This window comes from Cetorhinus maximus, chromosome 1 (assembly GCF_964194155.1).
Source record: "Cetorhinus maximus chromosome 1, sCetMax3.hap1.1, whole genome shotgun sequence".
Classification (NCBI taxonomy): Eukaryota; Metazoa; Chordata; class Chondrichthyes; order Lamniformes; family Cetorhinidae; genus Cetorhinus; species Cetorhinus maximus.
This window is the reverse complement of record NC_135879.1, coordinates 169,578,120-169,601,611: the sequence shown is the minus strand read 5'-3', so window position 1 is coordinate 169,601,611 and position 23,492 is coordinate 169,578,120. Positions and strand designations below refer to the sequence as shown.

Sequence of the window (23,492 nt, the reverse complement as noted above, 5' to 3'; positions counted from 1 at the left end):
AGTGAATATTGTCAATACTGTGGTAAATATTCTGAATTACAGTGTGATGAGAGGGATGGAGACAAGGTGAAGATTTCAACCCAGAAAAATTCCCCGGAAACTATTGGATCCGGCTCTATTTCCTGGTCCTTCTGCTGTGCTCCCACTGAAGTTATGGCTAAGTTACAGAAGCGGGGATCCCACCTGGAAAGGCCCAATCCTTTCAGAGTCCAAATATTTTAAGTTATAAAGATTGAAATACTCATGGTAAAGGAAATATAATTTAACATATTTGAAGACTTTTAATTGAACAAAAATAAAGGCTGTTATTTTCAGGTCCTCACCGAGTACATCAGAAAATTGTGACTGTCTGACTTATATTAATTTTAATGGATGGACAATTGTTTATAATTTTCCCAGCTCTTCTGCTAGCAAGACACTTTGCCATAAGCAAAGACTTGGAAAATCTAGCTTAATCACCCAATATACTGCTGAGAGGCCATAAAAATCTATCAGTGTGGTTCTTGATATATTTAGATTTTCATGCAAGCTATAAGATGGTCAAGTCATACCTTTCAGGTCAGCTGACTTCATAAGAGTTGGGTAATTCCAGACAGAGACTTGGTGTTTGGGAAAACCATGGCCAGTTACTAGCTCCTTGTATTGTGATAACCAGAGCAATGAACAAATCTGAAAAAACAAAAAATCAATTCGTATCAGCGTTGACTATTTTATAATTTCGATGTCAGCCTGAATGTTTCACCTTTCTTATCTGTCGATAGGGAACTTACAGCTGTGTGCATGACCTAGGCCAATTTTAAGGCCAAGGGGTCATTTGAAAACTGTAAGCAGTTTCTGCTGGACAGTCTGACTGAAAAGGAAACTAAATTTTGTTGGAGCCTTCACGCTGCCTGTGAAGCTTTTTCAAAACACTTTGCATCAACCTCAAAACAATCCACTACTTGGACAATAACCACACAGAAAATGCAGGGAAAAAGAAAAATATGCCTCTCCCCACTCTGTACTTCTGGCAATTCAGTCATTTCATAGATGTGTTGAGCCTTTACCTTCCCTTCTCTGAAAAAGTGACAGCTGTGTTGCTGCAACAAAGGGCTGAAGTGACTGATTGATTAGTGTTTGCTCAACTCACCCATCTGTCAGTAGCATTGGCTTGAAATCAAACTTCAGTATAAAAATTCAACGTGGTGATCACTTTAACCACAAGTCAGGCTATCTCTGCAATGGATGTTGTTTAACATGAAACTCCCAGAAATAGCACAACTTGGTAACTACCACCTTGCTGAATCATAGATACTGAAGTCAGATCTTATCCAATATGCCCAAGTTGTTGGGCCTGTGTCATATGATGTGATCATATGATGTTATTCTTTGATTTCAGCTGTCTGACATGATTATGTCCTTGTCTCTCCTAGCACTGCGTGAATTCCTCTTCATTTTCCAAATCCAATGCAGCCATTGGCAGGCCTAATGAAATGCCCACATTTAGCACTGCTTGCAAATGCAGGGGCAACTGGTGATAATAGGAATGCTGTTCTGGGAAGTGTGCACCAAAAGCGTGCCAAATCAAAAGAAACCAAACCATGGGAAAAACATGAATTAGCTCCAGTGTACCTGGATTGTTGTCAATACTTCAAAATGCATATCTCGCAAATGTAACAACCTAACCTCAGATGGTGATGTACCATTACCACAATGACTTCAGCTGTTCAGGGGGAGGCCCACATGACCTCAGGGCAACTAGGGTTGGGTATTAACTATGGCTTTGCCAATGTAGACCACATTCTGAACATTTTCAGAAGTTCTTCAACAAACAGTTTGATTTGGAAAAACAGGAGCAGAACTGCAAATCAACAAAGGAAATATGACATTGGATGATTTTTCAACAGTTTGCACAATTCTGTGGGGTTAGTAGGAAGGTGCTACATAGCACTGCCTCAAGAGCATTAAAAAATTTGTCCTGTGCGATTGCAAGTTCCACAGGGTCTGTACTGCTGGCAAGGGGTCATTCAAAGTTCCACACCATGGAACTTGAATTCGAAGACTATATGATGCCACAGCTTGACAGAAAATATTCCAGGTATTCATTAATATTGCCAGCACAATTTTGATTAATGATTACATTATTTAGTATTAAAATATAACTATTAGGAGAAGTGGAGCCAGGGATTGCTAAATAAATATTGCAATTAAACTTGTTATGTGGTTGCAAAATACCACCAGTTCATTTATGTACACACATAATACTCTGGTTGTAAGTAGGAACATTTTCAAAGACATTTTTCATACACATGATCAACCATTAAATGCATACACACAGTCATATATGTGCAAACCTCAAAACCTACCAAAGCTGACCAATACTCTCAAAAAGGCTCATGACTCAAAAGCAGCCATTTATGCTGGCCTGTGACATATGGAAGTACAGGGGGAAAATGTCCACGTGTATGAGGTCAGCAGCTGTTACAGCAATGGAAAAAGATTTGTGCCCACCATTGATCAGGAGAGGTATTTACACAAGACTTTCTGAGGTCAGCTCAATGAGGTAGCAATGACCATAAATTTTGTGTTAATGCCTGAATGCTTGAAAATTAGAGTGCAGCCTTAAAAAAGAGGGAGCAGTCTGCACCGCCTGAAAAACAGAATACTTCACTGCACACGCAGCAATCTTTAATGATACACCAGGACTCTATGTGCCAAGCAACCAGACAAGGCAGCAGGTCATGGTACCAAGCCAGAAGAGGCCAGAACATTTCTGACTACATTACATACAATGTAGAAAGTTCAAACTCTCTAGAGGAGATGCATTAAGGAGACACAGATTCCTGGCTGTCCATAAATAAAATTCTGCCATGTGATCTCGCTATTTCACATCAGAACAAAATCAATGAACAATACTTCAGATTCCCCTAATCGCAAAACATGATCACAAAGTTAAATGCAATACTATGTCCCTGTTGTACATTATCTTATTATCTCACTTGTGATTTTGTATCCACATCTCGAATACAGCTCCCACTCTTTGTGTCCCAAATACGCAAATGGCCATCTTTCATTCCTCCCCCAACAGCAAGTATTCCAGATTGCCAGGGGCACCAGTTCATGGCCTATTGAAAAGGAAATTCAATTATTGTTAATTAAAAGATTAATGTTTTTGCCCAACCACTAGCTTTTCCTGCAACTGAAAATACAAATATATCTACATTTATACTATCAGAATTATGCACTGGATCTTTGTGCCAGTAATCCATTTTAACCATGGATTAACTTGGCATCCAGTAGATAAAGCAATTTTCTAGAATGCTTTTCTGCCTATATGGACGGAATAGGAAATCATATCTTCAGTAGGGAGGTGTTATAGAGATTCGGTGGTGGGGTTTAAATATTATATGCATATTTTAGTTTATAATCCCCAATTTCCTCAGGTCTGATGTCACTCCCTACGATTTACCCCAGCAATGATTCCGTTTGTCAACATTAGAACCTTTGAATGGGGAAATGATAAACTATTTTACAGCAGCCGCCGGTCTCAGCACCTCTGGTGACTCATAAGATAAAGGCACAAGGTAGTGTTGTGAAAGCTACAGGAAAGTACAGCTCATAAAAGAAAAAAAGAATTGGAAACTTTAGTCTATTTTCACTTTCTTTCTATGTTGCATCTGCATCCTGCACCATCAAGGTCAAATCTTAGTTAACCATGTTCTAAGGAATATGATCCAGAAATTGCTGACGCTCTCTGACACTGGGCATGTAGCAATTGCTGCATGAGCTCAGAGATCTGCTGCTGCAGACTCAATTTTCTGACACTCAATGGTCAATGCAAACATGTCGTCATTGGATACACTGAGGACCCATGATAACCTACATATCTACGCACTTCATGAAGATACCTTGCCATTCATCTGTGTCTAACTTAAAAATGTTGATAATGTTTGCCTGACCTCCCACTAGCAACAAGCTCTCACAATAATCAAACCCCACTTATTCATTTCACGTAAGAATTAATTATAGACAAAACTCCTGTCCGACTGCACCTCAAGGCCAAACTCCTTCTAAGGCCAAACTCCACCTGAAACTGAATTACCACTCAGGCTAAACTTCACACACTCTCGGTCTTTTGCATATCACTAGCAGCTGAGATTTACTACTCAGTTCAAGTTCATACTTTGCTTAAACAATAGTCCAACTAAACCTACAAATATAAGAATCAGGAGCAGAAGTAGGCCAATCAGCCCCTCAACCCTGCTCCACCATTCAGTAAGGTCATGACTGATCTGATTGTAACCTGCAATCTGCATCCCACCGACCGCCGATAACCTATCACCCCCTTGCTTACCAAGAATCTATCCACCTCTGCCTTCAAAATATTCAAAGACTCTGCTTCCACCACCTTATCAGGAAAAGCTCCAAAGACTCACGACCCTGAGTGAAAAAATTTTGCCTCATCTCTGTTTTAAATGGGCGACCCCTTATTTTTAAATAGTAACCACTAGTTTAAGATTCTCCCACAAGAGGAAACATCCTCTCCACATCCACCCTGTCAAGACCCCACAGGATCTTATGTGTCTCAATGAAGTCACCCCTCACTCTTCTAAACTCCAGCAGATACAAGCCTAGTCTCTCTAACCTTTCCTCATAAGACAACCCACCCATTCCAGGTATTAGTCTGGTAAACCTTCTCTGAACTACTTCCAACGCATTTACATCCTTCCTTAAATAAGGTGACCAAGACTGTACACAGTACTTCATATGTGGTCTTACCAGCGCCCCGTACAACTGAAGCATAACCTCCTGACTTTTGTAATCAATTCCCTTCGTAATAAATGATAACATTCTATTAGCTTTCATAATTACTTGCTGTACCTGCTTACTAGCCTTTTATGATTCATGCACTAGGACACCCAGTTCCCTCTGCACCTCAGAGCTCTGCAATCTCCCACCATTTAGATAATATGCTTCTCCTTTATTCTTCCTGCCAAAATGGACAATTTCACATTTTCTCGCATTATACTCCATTTGCCAGATCTTTGCCCATTGACTTAACCTATCTATATCTTTTTGTAGCCTTTTTAAGCCCTCTTCACAAATTACTTTCCAACCTATCTTTGTGTCATCGGCAAATTTGGCAACCATCCCATCCATCCCTTCACCCAAGTCATCTATATAAATTGTAAACAGCTGAGGTCCCAGCACTGATTCCTGTGGCACACCACTCTTTACATCTTGCCAAGCTGAAAAAGACCCATTTATGTCTACTCTCTGCTTCCTATTAGCCAGCCAATCTTCTATCCATGCCAATATGTTACCCCCTATACCATGAGCCTTTGTTTTCTGCAACTCCATTTTCCTTCCTACCCTCTATACCCTTTGACTCCCTTGTCAATCAAGAATCTATCAAACTCAGCCTGGGGAAGCTTTCACCACTCTCTGGGGAGGAGAGTTCCACAGACTCATGAACTTCTGAGAGAAAATATTTTTCTGCATCTCCATCTTAAATGCTTGCTTGCTTTTGCTTATAAACTGTGTCCCCAAGTTCTAGTCTCTCCCACAAGGGGAAGCATCCTTTTAGCACCCACCCTGTCAAGTCCCCTCAGGATCTTATAAAATGGCCTCTCATTCTCCTAAACTCCAATGGATACAGGCTCAACCTGTACCTCATAGGATAACCTCCCCCACCCCAGAATCAGTACTCTGGATATGATCTCACCAATACCCTATACAACAGCAGCAAAACATCCCTACTTTTATATTCCATTCCCCTTGCAAGAAATGACAACACTGAATTTGCTTTCCTAATCACTTGTTGTACCTGCATACTAACTTTTTGTTATTAACGTACCAGGACGCACAGGTTCCTCTGTATCACAGACATCGACAATCTTTCCCCATTTAAGTAATATGCTGCTTTTTTATTTTTCCTACCAAATTGCATAATTTCACATTTTCCCACATTATGGGCGGAATTTTCCCAAAATTGCACTAAGTGCGGTAGCGGGCAGGTAAAATGGAGTCCTACCCACCAACGAAAATGGCAGGTTTTCAGGCTATATCTTCCCCAGCCCACCTCATTATTTATTCATTCCCAGAAAACACACGGTTTCCATGACGGGCGGGCTCTCATTCGCCCGCCCGCCATCACCCATTGCAACACATCGAGGTCAGCACTGGCAGGATGGCAGCCACCATAGAGACCTTGGTCCAGGATGTCACTCCTGCACTGCTGCGTGGGCTTAACTCCATCACTGATGCCACAGTTGGCCTCCAACAGTGTGTACGTGAGAGGGGTGCTGGGCAGCTCAATCTCACTCCAGCTACCCCTTCTGCTCACGGAGTCAGCCAGGGGCCCTAGGACACCCATAGCGAGGAGGGTCAGCAGGTGCACACTCCGGGGCCATCCACCCAGGTGACTCTGGGAGTGACCGGCCCATTCAAATCCCCTCTTCCTCTGACCTCCGCAGCTCCAGCTTCACAGGCTGAGAAGAATTCCACTGCCACACAGCAGGACCCCGAAAGCAGGCCAGGGCCCACCAAGTCTCGGTGCTCCAGAGGACACCCGTCAAAGTCATCACAGACAGGGCAGAGCAGTCAGCAGGCTGTATCCACCTCTGCTGTGGATGCCTGGGGAGCACCAAGACAGGGTTAGGAAAGTTAAGTAAAAGTAGTTGCACAGCCTGGGCATGGGTGTTGATCACTTGTATATACTGTTCACTATTGTCAATAAACTCCTAAGAATGTCTCCCTGCCTATGACTCATTGTTTTGATGAGCAGTGTTCTTGTCACTCAGATGTGAAACCTTTCTGCACAAGATAAAAGGCAGGTGTCTCAGTCCAGGGCCTCTTCCCTGTGCTTTGTGCAGCCTTCAGACCACAGTGATGGTCCAGCCTCACACTCCCTGGAAACATTACTGATGCCTGTATCTCGGCAGTGCTGGTCATTGCTGCCAGAATGTAGTGGGCAGGAACCACAGAGTTCTCTCATTCTCTCTGTGTGCTCTCAGCACCTTTAAGGTGGGGCTGGCCCCCATCACACCAGCATCTATGACCAGTGATGCTGTGCACCAGGTCCTGTGGGTTGAGATGCTGAAGGTGGATACAGCATCAGATGGGTCTAAAGTTTCATGGCTGCATCTCTGAGATGGCCCTGATCATGGAGTGCAAGCGAGCTGCCCTCAGCCAGACAGGAGCCAGACATTCTCAGAGGCTATGTGAAGATTTATGGAGTGTCCTCACTGCATGTTGTCAGCATCCTCCTGCGATTGAGTGACTATTAGGGCCTCCACTGCATCCTCATGACAGGGGCATTCTCACAGATGGTATTCACGCTGCCATAAGCCAAAGTGGAGTCAAACATTCACAGATTCAATGTGAGGATCTATGGGGGCACCTCACTGCGTGTCGTCATCATCCTCCACAAATCTGGCAGCTATGAGGGCCTCCTGAGTGCGCCTGCCTTGTCTAGCCAGTGCGAGAGCCTCATCCCCGTCATCGTCACCACCGAGGACCCCCTCACCCTCATCCCCGAGGACGTCCTCCTCATCAGAGGAGACGTGCAGCTCCTCCATCTCCTCCTCATCCAGCTCCTCTCCCCGTTGAAGCACCAGGTTTTAAAGGGCGCAGCAGATGATGACGATGTGTGACACCCTCTGTGGACTATATTGCAGGGCTCCACCAGACTGGTGCAGGCACCGGAACCACATCTTCAGCATCCCGATGGTCTGCTCCACCAAGTTGCGAGCTGCAGCATGAGCCCCATTATAGCGTCGCTCTGCTGCAGTCTGAGGCCGCCGCATGGGTGTCATCAGCCATGGCCTCTGCGGGTAGCCCTTGTCCCCAAGGAGCCAACCCTGCAGCCTCTGTGGACCCTGGAAGACTGCAGGGATCTGCGAGCGACTCATGGTGTAGGCATATGCACACTACCTGGAAACCGTGCGCACACTGCAGGATGCGTTTCTGGTGGTCGCATACCAGCTGCACGGTCAGTGAGTGGAAGCCCTTGCGGTTGATAAAGTCCACCAAGTGTAGAGATGGAGACCTGTGCGCCACATGAGTGCAGTCAATCGCACCAATCGTTAGATTGGTGTTGTTTTAAGTTTCTCCCTCCCTTTCATCTCGTGAAACACATTTATTTCTGGGATGTTATTTGTGAAGACAGGGGCAATATATCTGTTTAATTCATCTGCCAATTTCCTTATTTTCCATTACTTTTTATTCATTCATGGGATGTGGGTGTCACTGGCTAGGCCAGTATTTATTGCCCATCCCTAATTGCCCTTGTTCAGAGGGCATTTAAGAGCCAACCACATTGCTGTGGGTCTGGAGTGACATGTAGGCCAGACCAGGTAAGGACAGCAGATTTCCTTCCCTAAAGGGCATTAGTGAACCAGATGGGTTTTTACAACAAACAACAATGGTTTCATGGTCATTATCAAACTTTAATTCCAAATTTTTATTGAATTCAAATTTTACCGTCTACCATGGTGGGATTCAAACCCAGGTCCCCAGAGACCCTAGGTCTCTGGAATACTAGTTAGTGACAATGCCACTATACCACCGCCTCCCCAGACTCACTCTCTAGAGGACCAATGTTCATTTTACTTATTCTTTTCCTTTTTAAATGCCTGTAGAAACGCTTTCTATTTGTTTTCATATTTCTAGCTAGCTTTCTGTCAGACAATTTATCCCTCATTTTTTTTAGCCATTACTCACTGTTTTTTATATCCTGTCCAATTTTCTAACCTGCCAGTAACCTTTGCAGAATTGTATGCTTTTTCTTTCAATTTGATACTATCTTTAACTTCCTTAGTTAGCCACAGATGGCACATTCTTCCTCTCGAGTCTTTCTTTCTCACTGGAATGGATCTTTGCTGAGTGTTACGAAATATCTGCTTAAATCTCTGCTGACTTATCCCTTAACTTAATTTCCTAGTTCACTTTAGCCAGTTCTGTCATCATACCCTCATAATTGCCCTTATTTAAGTACAAAAACATTAATCTTAGACCCACTCTTCTCTCCCTCGAACTGAATGCAAAATTCAAAGATGTTATGATCACTGCTACCTAGGAGTGTCTTCACTGTGAGACCATTGATAAACCCTGTCTTGTTGCACATTACCAGATCTAGAACAATCTGCTCTCAGGTTGGCTCTAGCATGTACAGTTCTAAGAAATTGTGTCGAAAACACTCAATGGACTCATCTTCCAGGCTACCTTTGCCAATCTAATTAGTCCAATCTGTATGTAGCTTAAAATCACTCATGATTATAGAAACATAGAAACTAGGAGCAGGAGTAGGCCATTCGGCCATCGAGCTTCCTCCGCCATTCATTATGATCATGGCTGATCATCCAACTCAATAGCCTGCTCCCGCTTTCTCCCCATACGCTTCGATCCCTTTCACCCCAAGAGCTATATCTAACTCCTTCTTGAAAACATACAATGTTTTGGCCTCAACTACTTTCTGTGGTAGCAAATTCCACAGGTTCACCACCCTCTGGGTGAAGAAATTTCTCCTCATCTCAGTCCTAAATGGTCTACCCCATATCCGCAGACTGTGACCCCCTGGGTTTGGACTCCCCCACCATCGGGAACATCCTTCCTGCATCTACCCTATCTAGCCCTGTTAGAATTTTATAGGTTGCTATGAGATCCCCCCTCATTCTTCTGAACTCCAGCGAATATAATCCTAACCAACTCAATCTCTCCTCACATGTCAGACCCGCCATCCCAGGAATCAGTCTGGTAAACCTTTGTTGCACTCCCTCTATAGCAAGAACATCCTTCCTCAGATAAGGAGACCAAAACTGCACACAATATTCGGGTGTGGTCTCACCAAGGCCCTGTATAATTGCAGCAAGACATCCCTGCTCCTGTACTCAAATCTTCTGGCTATGAAGGCCAACATACCATTTGCCTTCTTTGCCGCCTGCTGCACCTGCATGCTTACCTTCAGCGACTGGTGTACGAGCACACCCAGGTCTCGTTGCACATTCCCCTCTCTCAATTTATAGCATTCAGATAATAATCTGCCTTCCTGTTTTTGCTACCAAAGTGGATAGCCTCACATTTATCCACTTTATACTGCATCAGCCATGCATTTGCCGACTCACTCAGCTTGTCCAAATCACACAGAAGCATCTCTGCATCATAGTTCACCCTCCCACCCAGCTTTGTGTCATCTGCAAATTTGGAGATATTACATTTAGTTCCCTCATCTAAATCATTAATATATATTGTGAATAGCTGGGGTCCCAGCACCGATCCCTACAGTACACCACTAGTCACTGCCTGCCATTCGGAAAAAGACCCGTTTATTCCTACTCTTTGTTTCTTGTCTGCCTATGTCTAAGAAACATAGAAAATAGGAGCAGAAATAGGTCATTCGCCCCTTCGGGCCTGCTGCACCATTCAATATGAGCATGGCTGACCCTCTATCTCAATGCCATTCACCCACTCTCTCCCAATGCCCCTTGAAACCTTTTGTATCTAGAAATCTATCTATTTCCTTCTTAAATATATTCAGTGACTTGGCCTCAACAGCCTTCTGTGATAGAGAATTCCACAGGTTCACCATCCTCCTAGTAAAGAAATTGTTCCTCATCTCAGTCCTGAATGGCCTTTCCCATATCCTCAGAGGGTGACCCCTTGTTCTAGACCCCCCCAGCCAGGGGAAATACCATTGCTGTATCCAGTCTGTCCAGCCCTATTTTCAATGAGATCCCCTCTCATTCTTCTAAACTTCAGTGAATACAGCCCTAGTCAACCCAATCTGGTTGACAATCAGACATCCCAGGAATCAGCCTAGTGAACCTTTGCTGCACTCCCTCTATGGCAAGCATATGCTTTCTTAGGTAAGGAGATCAAAACTGTGCACACACTCCAGGTGTTATCTCACCAAGGTCCTGTACAGCTGCAGTAAGACATCCTTGCTCCTGTACTCAAATCCCCTTGCAATGAAAGTCAACATAACATTTGCTTTCTTAACTGTTTGCCGCACCTGCATGCTTGCTTTCTGTGATTGGTGTACAAGGACGCCCAAGTCCATTCGTACATCAACATTTCCCAATCTATCACCATTTAAATAATGCTATGTCACTCTGGTTTTCCTATGAAGTGAATAACGTCACACTTATCCACTTTATACTGCATCTGCCATGTACTTGCGCACTCACTCAACTTGTCAAAATCATCATGAAGCCCTCTTTGCGTCCTCCTCACTGCTCACATTCCCACCTAGTTTTGTGTTGTCAGCAAACTTGGAAATATTACATTTGGTTCCCTCATCCAAATCATTGATATATTGTGACTAGCTCGGGCACAAGCGCTGATCCCTGCAGTACCGCAATGTTCACCACCTGCCACTCTGAAAAATACCCATTTATTCCTATTCTCTGTTTCCTGTCTGTTAACCAATTCTCAATCCATGCCAATATATTACCCCCAATCCCATGTGCTTTAATTAACACACTAACCTCTTATGTAAGACTTTACCAAAAGCTTTCTGAAAATCCAAATACACCACATCCACTGGTTCTCCTTTATCTATTCTACTAGTTACGTCCTCAAAAAAACTCCAGTAGGTTTGTCAAACATGATTTCCCTTTCATAAGTCCATACTGACTTTGTCTAATCCCATTGATATTTTCTAAGTGTCCTGTTACAGAACCATAGAACCATAGAAAAGTTACAGCACAGAAGGAGGCCATTCAGCCCATCTTGTCCATGCCAGCTCGAGGACACCCAGGTGCCCTTTCTAATCCCACCTTCCTAGAATTCTCCAACAAGGGAAACAATTTTAACCCGTCCACTCTATCTATTCCCCTCATAATTTTGTACACAACAATCGAGTCACCTCTCAGCCTTTATCACATCCTTTATAATAGACAAGCATTTTCCCCGCTACTGATGTTAGGCTAACCAGGCTCTAATTCCCTGTTTTTTTCCCTCCCTCCTTTTTTAAATAGCTGGTTACATTTACCACACACCAATCTGCCAGGGCTGTTCACGAATATACAGAATTTTGGAAGATGACAACCAACACATCCACTATTTCCATGGCCACCTCCTTTAGTACTCCGGTATGTAGATTATCAGGCCCTGGGGATTTATCTGCTTTCAGCCCCATTAATTTCTCCAGCACTATTTTTTTACTAATGCTAATTTCCTTCAATTGCCGTTTCTCACCAGACCCTTTGTTCCCTAGCATTACTGGGAAGTTGCTTGTGTCTTCTTCCGTGAAGACAGAATCAAAGTAGTTGTTTAATTGCTCTGCCATTTCCTTGTTCTCCATTATAAATTCTCCCCTTTCGGGCTGTAAGGGGCCTACTTTTGCCTTCACTAATCTTTTTCTTTTTACATACTTATGGAAACCTTCACAGCCTGCTTTTATGTTCCTTGTAAGTTTACTCTCATGCTGTATTTTCCCCTCTTAATCTCTTGATCCTCTTTACTGAACCCTAAACTGTTCATAATCCTCAAACTTGATACTTTTTCTAGCAATTTTATATGACTACTCTTTGGATCTAATACTATCCTTAATTTCTTTTGTTAACCATGGTTGGGCCACTTTTCCTGTTTTTTTTTGTACCAGAAAGGAATGTATAACTGTTGAAATGCATTCATTCGTTCCTTAAATATTAGCCATTGCCTATCCACCATCATGCCTTCTGATGAAGTTCCCCAATCTATCATAGCCAACTCAGCCCTAGGTCCTTCGTAGTTTCATTTGCTTAGATTTAGAACACTAGTTTTAGGTTGGGCTACTTCACTTTCCATCCTAATGAAGAATTCTATCATGTTATGGCCACTCTTCCCTAAAGGACCCTGCACAACAAGTTTATTATCTCCTCATTGCACAATACCAAATCTAGGATAGTTTGTTCACTAGTTGATTCCTCTAAAAACCATCTCATTCACACTCCAGGAATTCATCCATCACAGTATTATTGCTAATTTAGTTTGCCCAGTCTATATGTAGATTAAAGTCACCCATGATTACTGTAGCACCCTTGTTACAACCATCTCTAAGTCCCTGTTTAATGCTGTCCCCTTCCTTACCACTACTGTTTGGAGGCCTTTGGACAACTCCCACTAGTGTTTTCTGCCCCTTGTTGCTACTTAGCTCCAACCAGGCTGATTCTACATCTAGATTTTCTGAGCCAATGTCCTTTCTCACTATTGCACTGGTTTCATCCTTAACTAAGAATGTCATCCCACCTCGTTTTCCTTTTTCCCTGTCCTTCGTAAATTCAAATGCCCTTGGATATTCAGTTCCCAGCCTTGGTCACCCTGCAGCCATGTCTCAAATCGCAATCATATATGGCACACATTTATATCTATTTGTGCTGTTTATTCATCTACCTTATTGTGAATGCTCTGTGCATTCAGAGACAGTGCCTTTAGTTTTGTCTTTTTAACATTTTTACACATTTTTTTGTACTTTTCTACTTTTGCTTTCTACTTTTCTGTCTTTCATTTCTATCTTTGTTTCCCTCTTGGGTCTCCCTGCTCAGGTACCCAACCCCCTGCCACTCTAGGTTAAACTCTTCCCCACAGTACTAGCAAATGCTCCTGCGAGGATATTGGTCCTATTCCTGCTGGGGTGCAACCCATCCAGCTTGTACAGGTACCACATTCCCCAGAATCAGTCCCAATGCCTCAGAAATCTAATCCCTCCCTCCTACACCATCTTTCCAGCCACGCATTCTCTATTCCTGATCTCGCTGGCACGTGACACTGGGAGTAATCCTGAGATTAATACCTTTGAGGTCCTGCTTTTAATTTATTTCCTAGCTCCCTATATTTCTGTTTGCAGGATCTCATGCCACTTTTTACCTATGTCATTGGTACCAATATGGACCACAACTTCTGGCTGTCCATCCTCCCACTTCAGAATGTCCTGCAGCCACTCAGTGACACCCTTGACCCTGGCACCAAGAGGGCAATATACAATCCTGGTGTCATCTCTGCAGTTGCAGAAAGGTCTTTCTGTTCCCCTTGTGATAGAATTCCCCATCACTATTCCTCTCCCACTCTTTTTCCTCCCGCCCTGTGCAGCTGAGCCACTCATGGTGCTACGGACTTGGTTCTTGCTGCATTCCCCTGAGAAACTATCTCCCCCAGCAGTATACAAAACAGAAAATCTGCTAGAGAGGGAGATGTGCCCAGAACACTCCTGCACTACCTGCCTAGTGCTTTTACTCTGTCTGGTACTCACTCATTCCCTTTCTCCCTGGGCACTCTTTACATGCAATTCGACCACCTCACAGTACCTGCTATCCAAAAGCTTCTACAAAAATCTCTGCACAAACTCCCATTATTTCTTCCTGTATACTCCACCCTACAGTGTGGTTAGTGATTGGAAGCCTATAAAACATTCCCACAGGTGACTTCTGACTTTTACTATTTCTTATTTATACCCAAACTATTCTTATCTTGATCTTTGGAACTAAGATCATCTCTCTCTACTGTAATGTCATCCTTAATTAACAGAGCTACCCCTCCACCTTTTCCTTGCTTCCTGTCCTTCCAAAATGCCATGTACTCTTAAATATTCAGGTCCAAGCCTTTGTTATCTTGCAGCCATATCTCTGTAATAACTATCAGATCAGACATATTTATTTCTATTTGAGCTTGTCAATTTATCTGTTTTGTTACAAATTCTATGTGCATTCAGATACAGAGGCTTTAATTCTGTCTTTTTACTATTTTTGCAATCTCTGGTCTTATCTGCTGACACGCTCTTAATATTGTACACTCTATCCCTTCCTGCCACGTTCTGATTATCACTTCTCTATCAGAATGCTACCGAGAAAACTCTGCCGCAATGCTACCAGAGAATAGCTAATCTCACTCTCTGTAACCAATCGATTAAACTAAGCATATCAACCATCTATCATATCTATGTCCCCTGGTTCTAGAATTCTCCATCAAGGGAAACAATTTTATCCTGTCCACTCTATCTATTCCCCTCATAATTTTGTACACCTCAATCGAGTCACCTCTCAGCCTTTATCACATCCTTTATAATAGACAAGCATTTTCCCCGCTACTGATGTTAGGCTAACCAGGCTCTAATCCCCTGTCTTTTTCCCTCCCTCCTTTTTTAAATAGCTGGTTTATATTTGCCACACTCCAATCTGCCAGGGCTGTTCACGAATATACAGAATTTTGGAAGATGACAACCAACGCATCCACTATTTCCATGGCCACCTCCTTTAGTACTCCGGTATGTAGATTATCAGGCCCTGGGGATTTATCTGCTTTCAGCCCCATTAATTTCTCCAGCACTATTTTTTTACTAATGCTAATTTCCTTCAATTGCCGTTTCTCACCAGACCCTTTGTTCCCTAGCATTACTGGGAAGTTGCTTGTGTCTTCTTCCGTGAAGACAGAACTAAAGTAGTTGTTTAATTGCTCTGCCATTTCCTTGTTCTCCATTATAAATTCTCCCCTTTCGGGCTGTAAGGGGTCTACTTTTGCCTTCACTAATCTTTTTCTTTTTACATACTTATGGAAACCTTTACAGCCTGCTTTTATGTTCCTTGTAAGTTTACTCTCATGCTGTATTTTCCCCTCTTAATCTCTTGATCCTCTTTACTGAACCCTAAACTGTTCATAATCCTCAAACCTATTACTTTTTCTAGCAACTTTATATGACTACTCTTTGGATCTAATACTATCCTTAATTTCTTTTGTTAACCATGGTTGGGCCACTTTTCCTGTTGCCTTTTTTTGTGCCAGAAAGGAATGTATAACTGTTGAAATGCATTCATTCGTTCCTTAAATATTAGCCATTGCCTATCCACCATCATGCCTTCTGATGAAGTTCCCCAATCTATCATAGCCAACTCAGCCCTAAGTCCTTCGTAGTTTCATTTGCTTAGATTTAGAACACTAGTTTTAGGTTGGGCTACTTCACTTTCCATCCTAATGAAGAATTCTATCATGTTATGGCCACTCCTCCCTAAAGGACCCTGCACAACAAGTTTATTATCTCCTCATTGCACAAAACCAAATCTAGGATAGTTTGTTCACTAGTTGATTCCTCTAAAAACCATCTCATTCACACTCCAGGAATTCATCCATCACAGTATTATTGCTAATTTGGTTTGCCCAGTCTATATGTAGATTAAAGTCACCCACGATTACTGTAGCACCCTTGTTACATGCATCTCTAATTCCCTGTTTAATGCTGTCCCCTTCCTTACCACTACTGTTTAGAGGCCTTTGGACAACTCCCACTAGTGTTTTCTGCCCCTTCTTCTGCCCCTTAGCTCCAACCAGGCTGATTCTACATCTAGATTTTCTGAGCCAATGTCCTTTCTCACTATTGCACTGGTTTCATCCTTAACTAAGAATGTCATCCCATCTCCTTTTCCTTTTTCCCTGTCCTTCATAAATACAAATGCCCTTGGATATTCAGTTCCCAGCCTTGGTCACCCTGCAGCCATGTCTCAAATCGCAATCATATATGGTACCCATTTATATCTATTTGTGCTGTTTATTCAACTACCTTATTGTGAATGCTCTGTGCATTCAGAGACAGTGCTTTTAGATTTGTCTTTTTAACAATTTTACACATTTTTTTGTACTATGGTTGCTTTCTACTTTTCTGTCTTTCATTTCTATCTTTATTTCCCTCTTGAGTCTCCCTGCTCAGGTACCCATCCCCCTGCCACTCTAGGTTAAAGTCTTCTCCACAGTACTAGCAAATACTCCTGCGAGGATATTGGTCCTCTTCCTGCTGGGGTGCAACCCATCCAGCTTGTACAGGTACCACATTCCCCAGAATCGGTCCCAATACCTCAGAAATCTAATCCCTCCCTCCTACACCATCTCTCCAGCCACACATTCTTTATTCCTGATCTCGCTAGCACGTGACACTGGGAGTAATCCTGACATTACTACCTTTGAGGTCCTGCTTTTAATTTATTTCCTAGCTCCCTATATTCTGTTTGCAGGATCTCATGCCACTTTTTACCTATGTCATTGGTACCAATATGGACCACAACCTCTGGTTTTCCATCCTCCCACTTCAGAATGTCCTGCAGCCACTCAGTGACACCCTTGACCCTGGCACCAAGAGGGCAATATACAATCCTGGTGTCATCTCTGCAGTTGCAGAAAGGTCTTTCTGTTCCCCTTGTGATAGAATTCCCCATCACTATTCCTCTCCCACTCTTTTTCCTCCCGCCCTGTGCAGTTGAGCCACTCATGGTGCTACAGACTTGGTTCTTGCTGCATTCCCCTGAGAAACTATCTCCCCCAGCAGTATACAAAACAGAAAATCTGCTAGAGAGGGAGATGGACCCAGAAGACTCCTGCACTACCTGCCTAGTGCTTTTACTCTGTCTGGTAGTCACCCATTCCCTTTCTCCCTGGACACTCTTTACATGCAATTCGACCACCTCACAGTACCTGCTATCCAAAAGCTTCTACAAAAATTTCTGCACAAACTCCTATTATTTCTTCCTGTATACTCCACCCTACAGTGTGGTTAGTGATTGGGGGCCGATAAAACATTCCCACAGGTGACTTCTGACTTTTACTATTTCTTATTTATACCCAAACTATTCTTATCTTGATCTTTGGAACTAAGATCATCTCTCTCTACTGTAATGTCATCCTTAATTAGCAGAGCTACCCCTCCACCTTTTCCTTGCTTCCTGTCCTTCCAAAATGCCATGTACTCTTAAATATTCAGGTCCAAGCCTTTGTTATCTTGCAGCCATATCTCTGTAATAACTATCAGATCAGACATATTTATTTCTATTTGAGCTGTCAATTTATCTGTTTTGTTACAAATTCTATGTGCATTCAGATACAGAAGCTTTAATTCTGTCTTTTTACTATTTTTGCAATCTCTAGCCTTATCTGCTGACACGCTCTTAATATTGTACACTCTATCCCTTCCTGCCGCGTTCTGATTATCACTTCTCTATCAGAATGCTACCGAGAAAACTCTGCCACAATGCTACCGGAGAATAGCTAATCTCACTCTCTGTAACCAATCGATTAAACTAAGCATATCAACCAACAGTGAAGGCACCAACTAAATAGGTTTAAAAAGCTCTTGGTGTTGAAGTAACTTAATCAAAATTCAAATGCAATTAAAAGAAATAAATGAAAATGGACTTATTTGTTTTTGAATCACTCCCACTGAAAGGAAACCCATACTCCTTTGGCCTTTCACACCTCACTAGCTGTAGTACCAAAAAGATTTACAAGGTTTGAATCCTGATCTGTGCTGAGTTAAACTGGGACAATTGTGGGGATATTATTGGCCTCAGTGTTGCCGGTCTTTGGAAGGAGAAGAAATATTAGCCAAGAATCAATTCTTGACTCAAGAGCAAAGTGCTGTGGATGCTGGAAAGCTGAAATAAAAGCAGAAAATGCTGGAAATACTCAGCAGGCCTGGCAACATCGGTAGTGAGAGGATCATGTTTCAGATCCCTGACCCTTCATCATAAATGATTTCTGTCAACTCTTCTGACGAAGGCTCACTGACCTTAAATGGGCTGGATTTTCATCACCTGATGGGGGCAGCACCGAAGGCAGGCAGGCCCAGAACTTCCCGTTGGCACAGTCCCACTTCTGGGCCCTTTTTCAGGAGGCCAGGTTGAGGAGGGGATGACCACAAGTGGCAGATAGACACTTAAAGTGTTTAAGGGGCCAATTAAGGCAGGTGGGCCCCCTGAGGTGGCCGAAACGCAGCCAATGAAAGGAGTCCAAAATGTCAAAATCACGACCATGGGTTCAGAACGAAAAATTAAGTTAGTGGCGTGGCGGTGGTGGGTTAGGCCTCACTGTCCCATGGTGGGATCCTACTCATAGTACGTTTAATATGAGTATTCATAACATGCAAAACTTCTTGAAATTAAGTCCTACATTCAAGATTAAGTCAGCAGCACACAGGAATTTCATGGTAACTGGTTCACACTTGTTTAAAGGTGGTGTGCACCAGTCAGCTTTGTGCAGTTGTATCTCGGGTAAGCAATTGTTTTGGTTGAACTCTGTGGCACAAGAGAGGGGAGCAGGAGAATGGCAGCTTACATGGAGGGTCAGAACCAGCAAGTCAGGCGTGAGAAGGTGGGTGAGGAGTTTGGTTGGGGGTGGGGTTCATGGAGGAGAAGAAGAGGGCTCCGAGGGAGGACAGAGGGTGGGGTCAGGGCATGGAAGTGTGCAGTGGGAAGGGCCTGATGTTGAATGCGGGGGGCGGTGGGGGTTGGTGGGTGCAGTCAGTGAAGATAAATGAGGGGCTTAAAGGGCGGAGACAGTACTGTCCGCATGTGGGTCCTGTGGGCCTAACTCAGGGTGCTGGCTGGCAGAGGGAACAGCGGGAGTTTGATCCAGTTGGGGGGACAGATCCAGTCTGAGGTAGAGATATTCAAAGGTCTTACAGGGCGGGCCATGGGCTCTAACAAAAACTCGAAGGATGATGCAGGGAGGATACGACAAAGGAGGGTTCTCACCAGCCAATAACTGAAGCCGCAAGGCCAGCAGCAGGCAACACCATAGGGGAAGGATGGTCAGAAGGCAACCATCCAGGGAAGGCATCAGAGAAGAAGGTCACTGGTGCATCAGTGCATCTTCAGGACATGAGAAAACTAACTCCAGGTATCCGAGAGACTATGCCAGAGATGCCTGAGGATGCCTCGTGAAGCAGTCACCAAAATCTGCCAGATCCTGCAGCAAGGCCTGCAGCCACATGGATTTGGCAGCAACTCCATGCCTGTGGCCTTCAAAGTGACCACGATGCTCAAATTTTTCACTACCTCTCAGGGCTTTCAGGGCTCTATGGGCAACATGTGTGGTATTCCACACACAGGTGCAGGGGTGACCAATGCCCTCATCCGTCATACCAGTGGGTATATCAGGTTCACCACAGATGATGACAGCCGGGGGCCCAGGGCCCAGGGCAATGGGCTTTGCAGCCATTGCTAGTTTCCCTAGAGTGCAAGGGATAATTGACTGCACACATGTTGCCTTTAAAGCTCCCTGGGAATAGGCAGCAGCATAGGTGAACCGCTAAACCTCTAAACGTCCAACTGATCACTCATATATGTTGCAGAACTCACAGCTTCTTCAGCTTTTCGAAGCCCCAGCCCAGATTGACAGCTGGATCCTGGGTGACAAGGGTTATCCCCTCTAGACCTGGTTGATGACACCGGTGAAGTGCCCCCCACCTCCCCCCCACCACCCCCCACCCCCCACCCCCCAGCAGTGGAAGAAGGTTCCAATGCAGCCCACATCTTGACCAGAGCCATCGTCGAGCAGATCATCAGCATGTTAAAAATGTGCTTCCACTGCCTTGCCAAGTCAGAGGAGCTCTGCAGTACATACCACACAGAGCTTTCCGGATAGTTGTGGAATGTTGTGCACTGCCATATGACATGGCAAGCCCTTACATCAGGACAACAGGGAGGAACAACACTCCTACTCAAATGAGGATGAATATGATGAGCCCTAGGAAGAGGAATGTGCATGAGCCTCTAATGCATGCCTGAGACACAGAGACACAGGGATACCAGGAACAATCCCATCTACACGAGATACCCTCAAGTTTGAGGAATCTACACGACCATTCTCCCATGGTCGGGACAGGTTTGCCTACTTGGGTTATCTACCAACCCCTGCCAGCCTCCCTCCCAGGGGCTACCTCTGAACCTCCGTTCTCTACCACCTACAACAGCAAGGGGAGTGGACATGTATCACCCAGGAGGACAGATGTGCCAGTGGGCATACATAAAACAGCCTATAATGACCAAAATCTCAAAAGCTGCATTTACAGATCATTGACTTTATGTAAGGCAGTTCAGATGTCCTTGTGTAACGTAATCTCAGGCAATCTCCTTGACACTGCATATAAGGGAGTGTCTGCAGAGCCCCCACCTTCCTCTAAGTCCCATAGACTGATGGCAAACACACAACACCTTAGTCTCCTACACAATAAAGGAGACATCTGACATTCCCCTGCAGCCAATGTATGCCAACCATGAGACACGCCAGTACAATCAGGTCTCTGATTAAACAAGCGCCTAAAAAGGATAATGATGCATACATGAATAAAGTAGAAACAATATATTGGGCAATATTTGCATGTGAAAAGTGAAGTGAAAACACCCAAGCCACCTTTGTGCTCTCATAAATGTTTAAGTTTTCATTTCCTATCACCATGTCTCCATATGAACCCAACACCAGCAGCTGAGGTGGAAGCAGACTGCTGAGTGTGATGCCCTATTGCCTGTGATGACGTTGGCCTGCATCCTCTAGACATCTGAGGCCTCGAGAGCTCCCTCTTACTGGGGATGTCCCACACAGATGCAGGGGCAACCTCTTTGGATCGCTTCTCGGCCTTTTGGCTAAGATCAAGTGTTGCAGGGGCGACACCATGGTCCTGCCAAGGCAAGGTCGGGATGGAAGGGCGATAACCAATCGCAATCCAAATCCATACCGTGGGTTACCTATCACCGTCCGAGTCACGGTGAACCACAGCGAAGGAGGATCACCTATGGATCGGGGCTTCTTCACCAGGAGGATCCTGTTGAAGGCGTGCGGCTTCCAAGCTACGGAGATCTTCACCCTGCATGACTCCCGCAAAGGCGGTTATTTTGACGTGACGTTCAAGCGGGTGGCAGACTGCGTCCGGCTCCTGAGGGTGTTCGAGGAGAAGAGAGACCTGCCGGAGATGAAGATCCTGACGGCGGAGCCGCACTTTTCTCTGCCGTTGCAACGGGAACGTGAGGTGATGGTGCATGTGTACAACCCCTTCGTCCCTGTCGCCGACGTGGTCACCTTCCTCACCAGGTACTTCGATAAGGTGGGGAGCGGCACCGAGATTCGAGACGACTTGGGGATCTGGACAGGCAAACGCCTGTTTAAGGTCACGCTAAAGACCGATGGTAAGGGAGCCATTTTCCACCCTCCTTCCAGTTTCGCTATCGGGGGAAACCGTGGCTACCTGGTCTACGCTGGGCAACCCAAGCATTGTCGCTCATGCGGCAAGGCTGGTCATGTGGCGGCCAACTGCAGCGCCTCCCTCTGCAAGATCTGCAAACAGGAAGGGCACCAGACAAAAGACTGCAAACAGGCCAAGTGCTGCAACCTGTGTGGCGAGGCAAGTCACCTCTACAGGACCTGCCCCAAACGCTGCCGTACTTACGCACAGGCAGCCAAAGCCGACCAGGGGGAAGCAGAAGAAATGTTCCGTGTCACTCCAACCACCAAGGCCCCCAGGGAGCTCAACGGGACAAAGGAGGACACAGAGAGAGACAAGGTGGAGAAAGAGATCGAGGCAACAGAGAGCCAATCAACAGCACTACCCCCTGAACCTCCCAGTCCTCAGGACAGCGAATCAATGGAGGAGGAGGCAGCAGTGGAAAAGCAGCAGGGGGAGTAGCGGACGGTGAAGAACAAGAAAAGTAAGAGGGAGCGAAGAAGAAGCAAAGGCGTTTCCCAGAGAAGCGGCAAGAGGCGTCTCCCATCCGACACGGATGACAAGGGCAGTAGCTCTTCGGATGATGAAGTGCCAGAGCGGCACCGACAGAAGAGGCGGCAAAGCTCCAGGGCGTTGGAGGACGAGACACCCGAGCTCCAGAAAATTGGAGACAACAAGGAGACCAGCGCACCCCAACTTTGCCTGCAACCTGAGGAGGCCAGTGCACCACAGCCCCTGGAATCTGGGAGCAGTGAGGCAATCATCGCACCCCAGCTCCAGGAAGCCGGGAACAGCAACACCCCAGAGGGGGTGAGTTTTGGAGAAGCTTCTCCAGCAAAGGTCATCTCAAAACCCGCTCTCTACGTGAACCTCCAGATGCCACCGGAGCAGAACACGGCCAAGGAGATCTACCTCAGCCCATCCAAAGTGAAGGAATTTGAGCTCACTACGGGTATGAAGGAGCAGACTAAAGGTCTGGGACTCTCAGAGACAGTGGGTTTGGTAGGAGAATAAATGCTTTAAAATGGGTTTAAAGATTGTATCCATAAATGTGCGTAGCATTAAATCTACTACGCGATGTGTTGCGACCTTGGACTACCTAGCCAAGGTCAAAGCTGACCTGTTGTTTCTGCAGGAGTGTGCGATACCGCACCTCAGCTCCTACAGGCAATGGTCACGATGGTGGTCCCATGGGCCATCGATCTGGTCGGGCGGAAACGACTCTCGTTCCTCCGGCCTGGGTATTCTGCTGCGGGGAGGCAACTTCACCGTCTCCGAGGTCAAGGAGGTGGTGGGCGGGCGACTCCTCGTAGCAGACGTAATGTACAAGAACGCTCCACTCCGGTTAATTAACGTGTATGGCCCGGCACAAGGGGCTGAGCGGCTGGAGGTTTTTCAGCAGCTCCCACTGCTGCTGGCGACCTCCAGGCCGGTCATTCTGGGCGGGGACTTCAACTGCATCATCGATGCGGCTGGACGATCCGGCAGGGCCGGCAGCAGATTGGACGCTACGTCCAGATCCCTGATGGAAACAGTTAAGGATGCCAAGCTGCACGACGTC

General features: G+C 45.0%; 1 protein-coding gene across 1 annotated transcript in view; it reads right to left on the bottom strand.

Annotated features, from left to right (window-relative positions):
• Positions 1-540: 540 nt before the first annotated feature.
• The window catches only part of LOC144669964 (cell division cycle protein 20 homolog), a 74,236-nt gene continuing 51,284 nt past the window's right edge, over positions 541-23,492 (bottom strand). The window contains exons 6-7 of the mRNA XM_078532674.1: positions 2,979-3,104; positions 541-669 (exon numbers count right to left, since the gene is read on the bottom strand). Coding sequence (XP_078388800.1) covers positions 541-669; positions 2,979-3,104 — 255 coding nt within the window. The remainder of the gene's footprint in view (positions 670-2,978; positions 3,105-23,492) is intronic.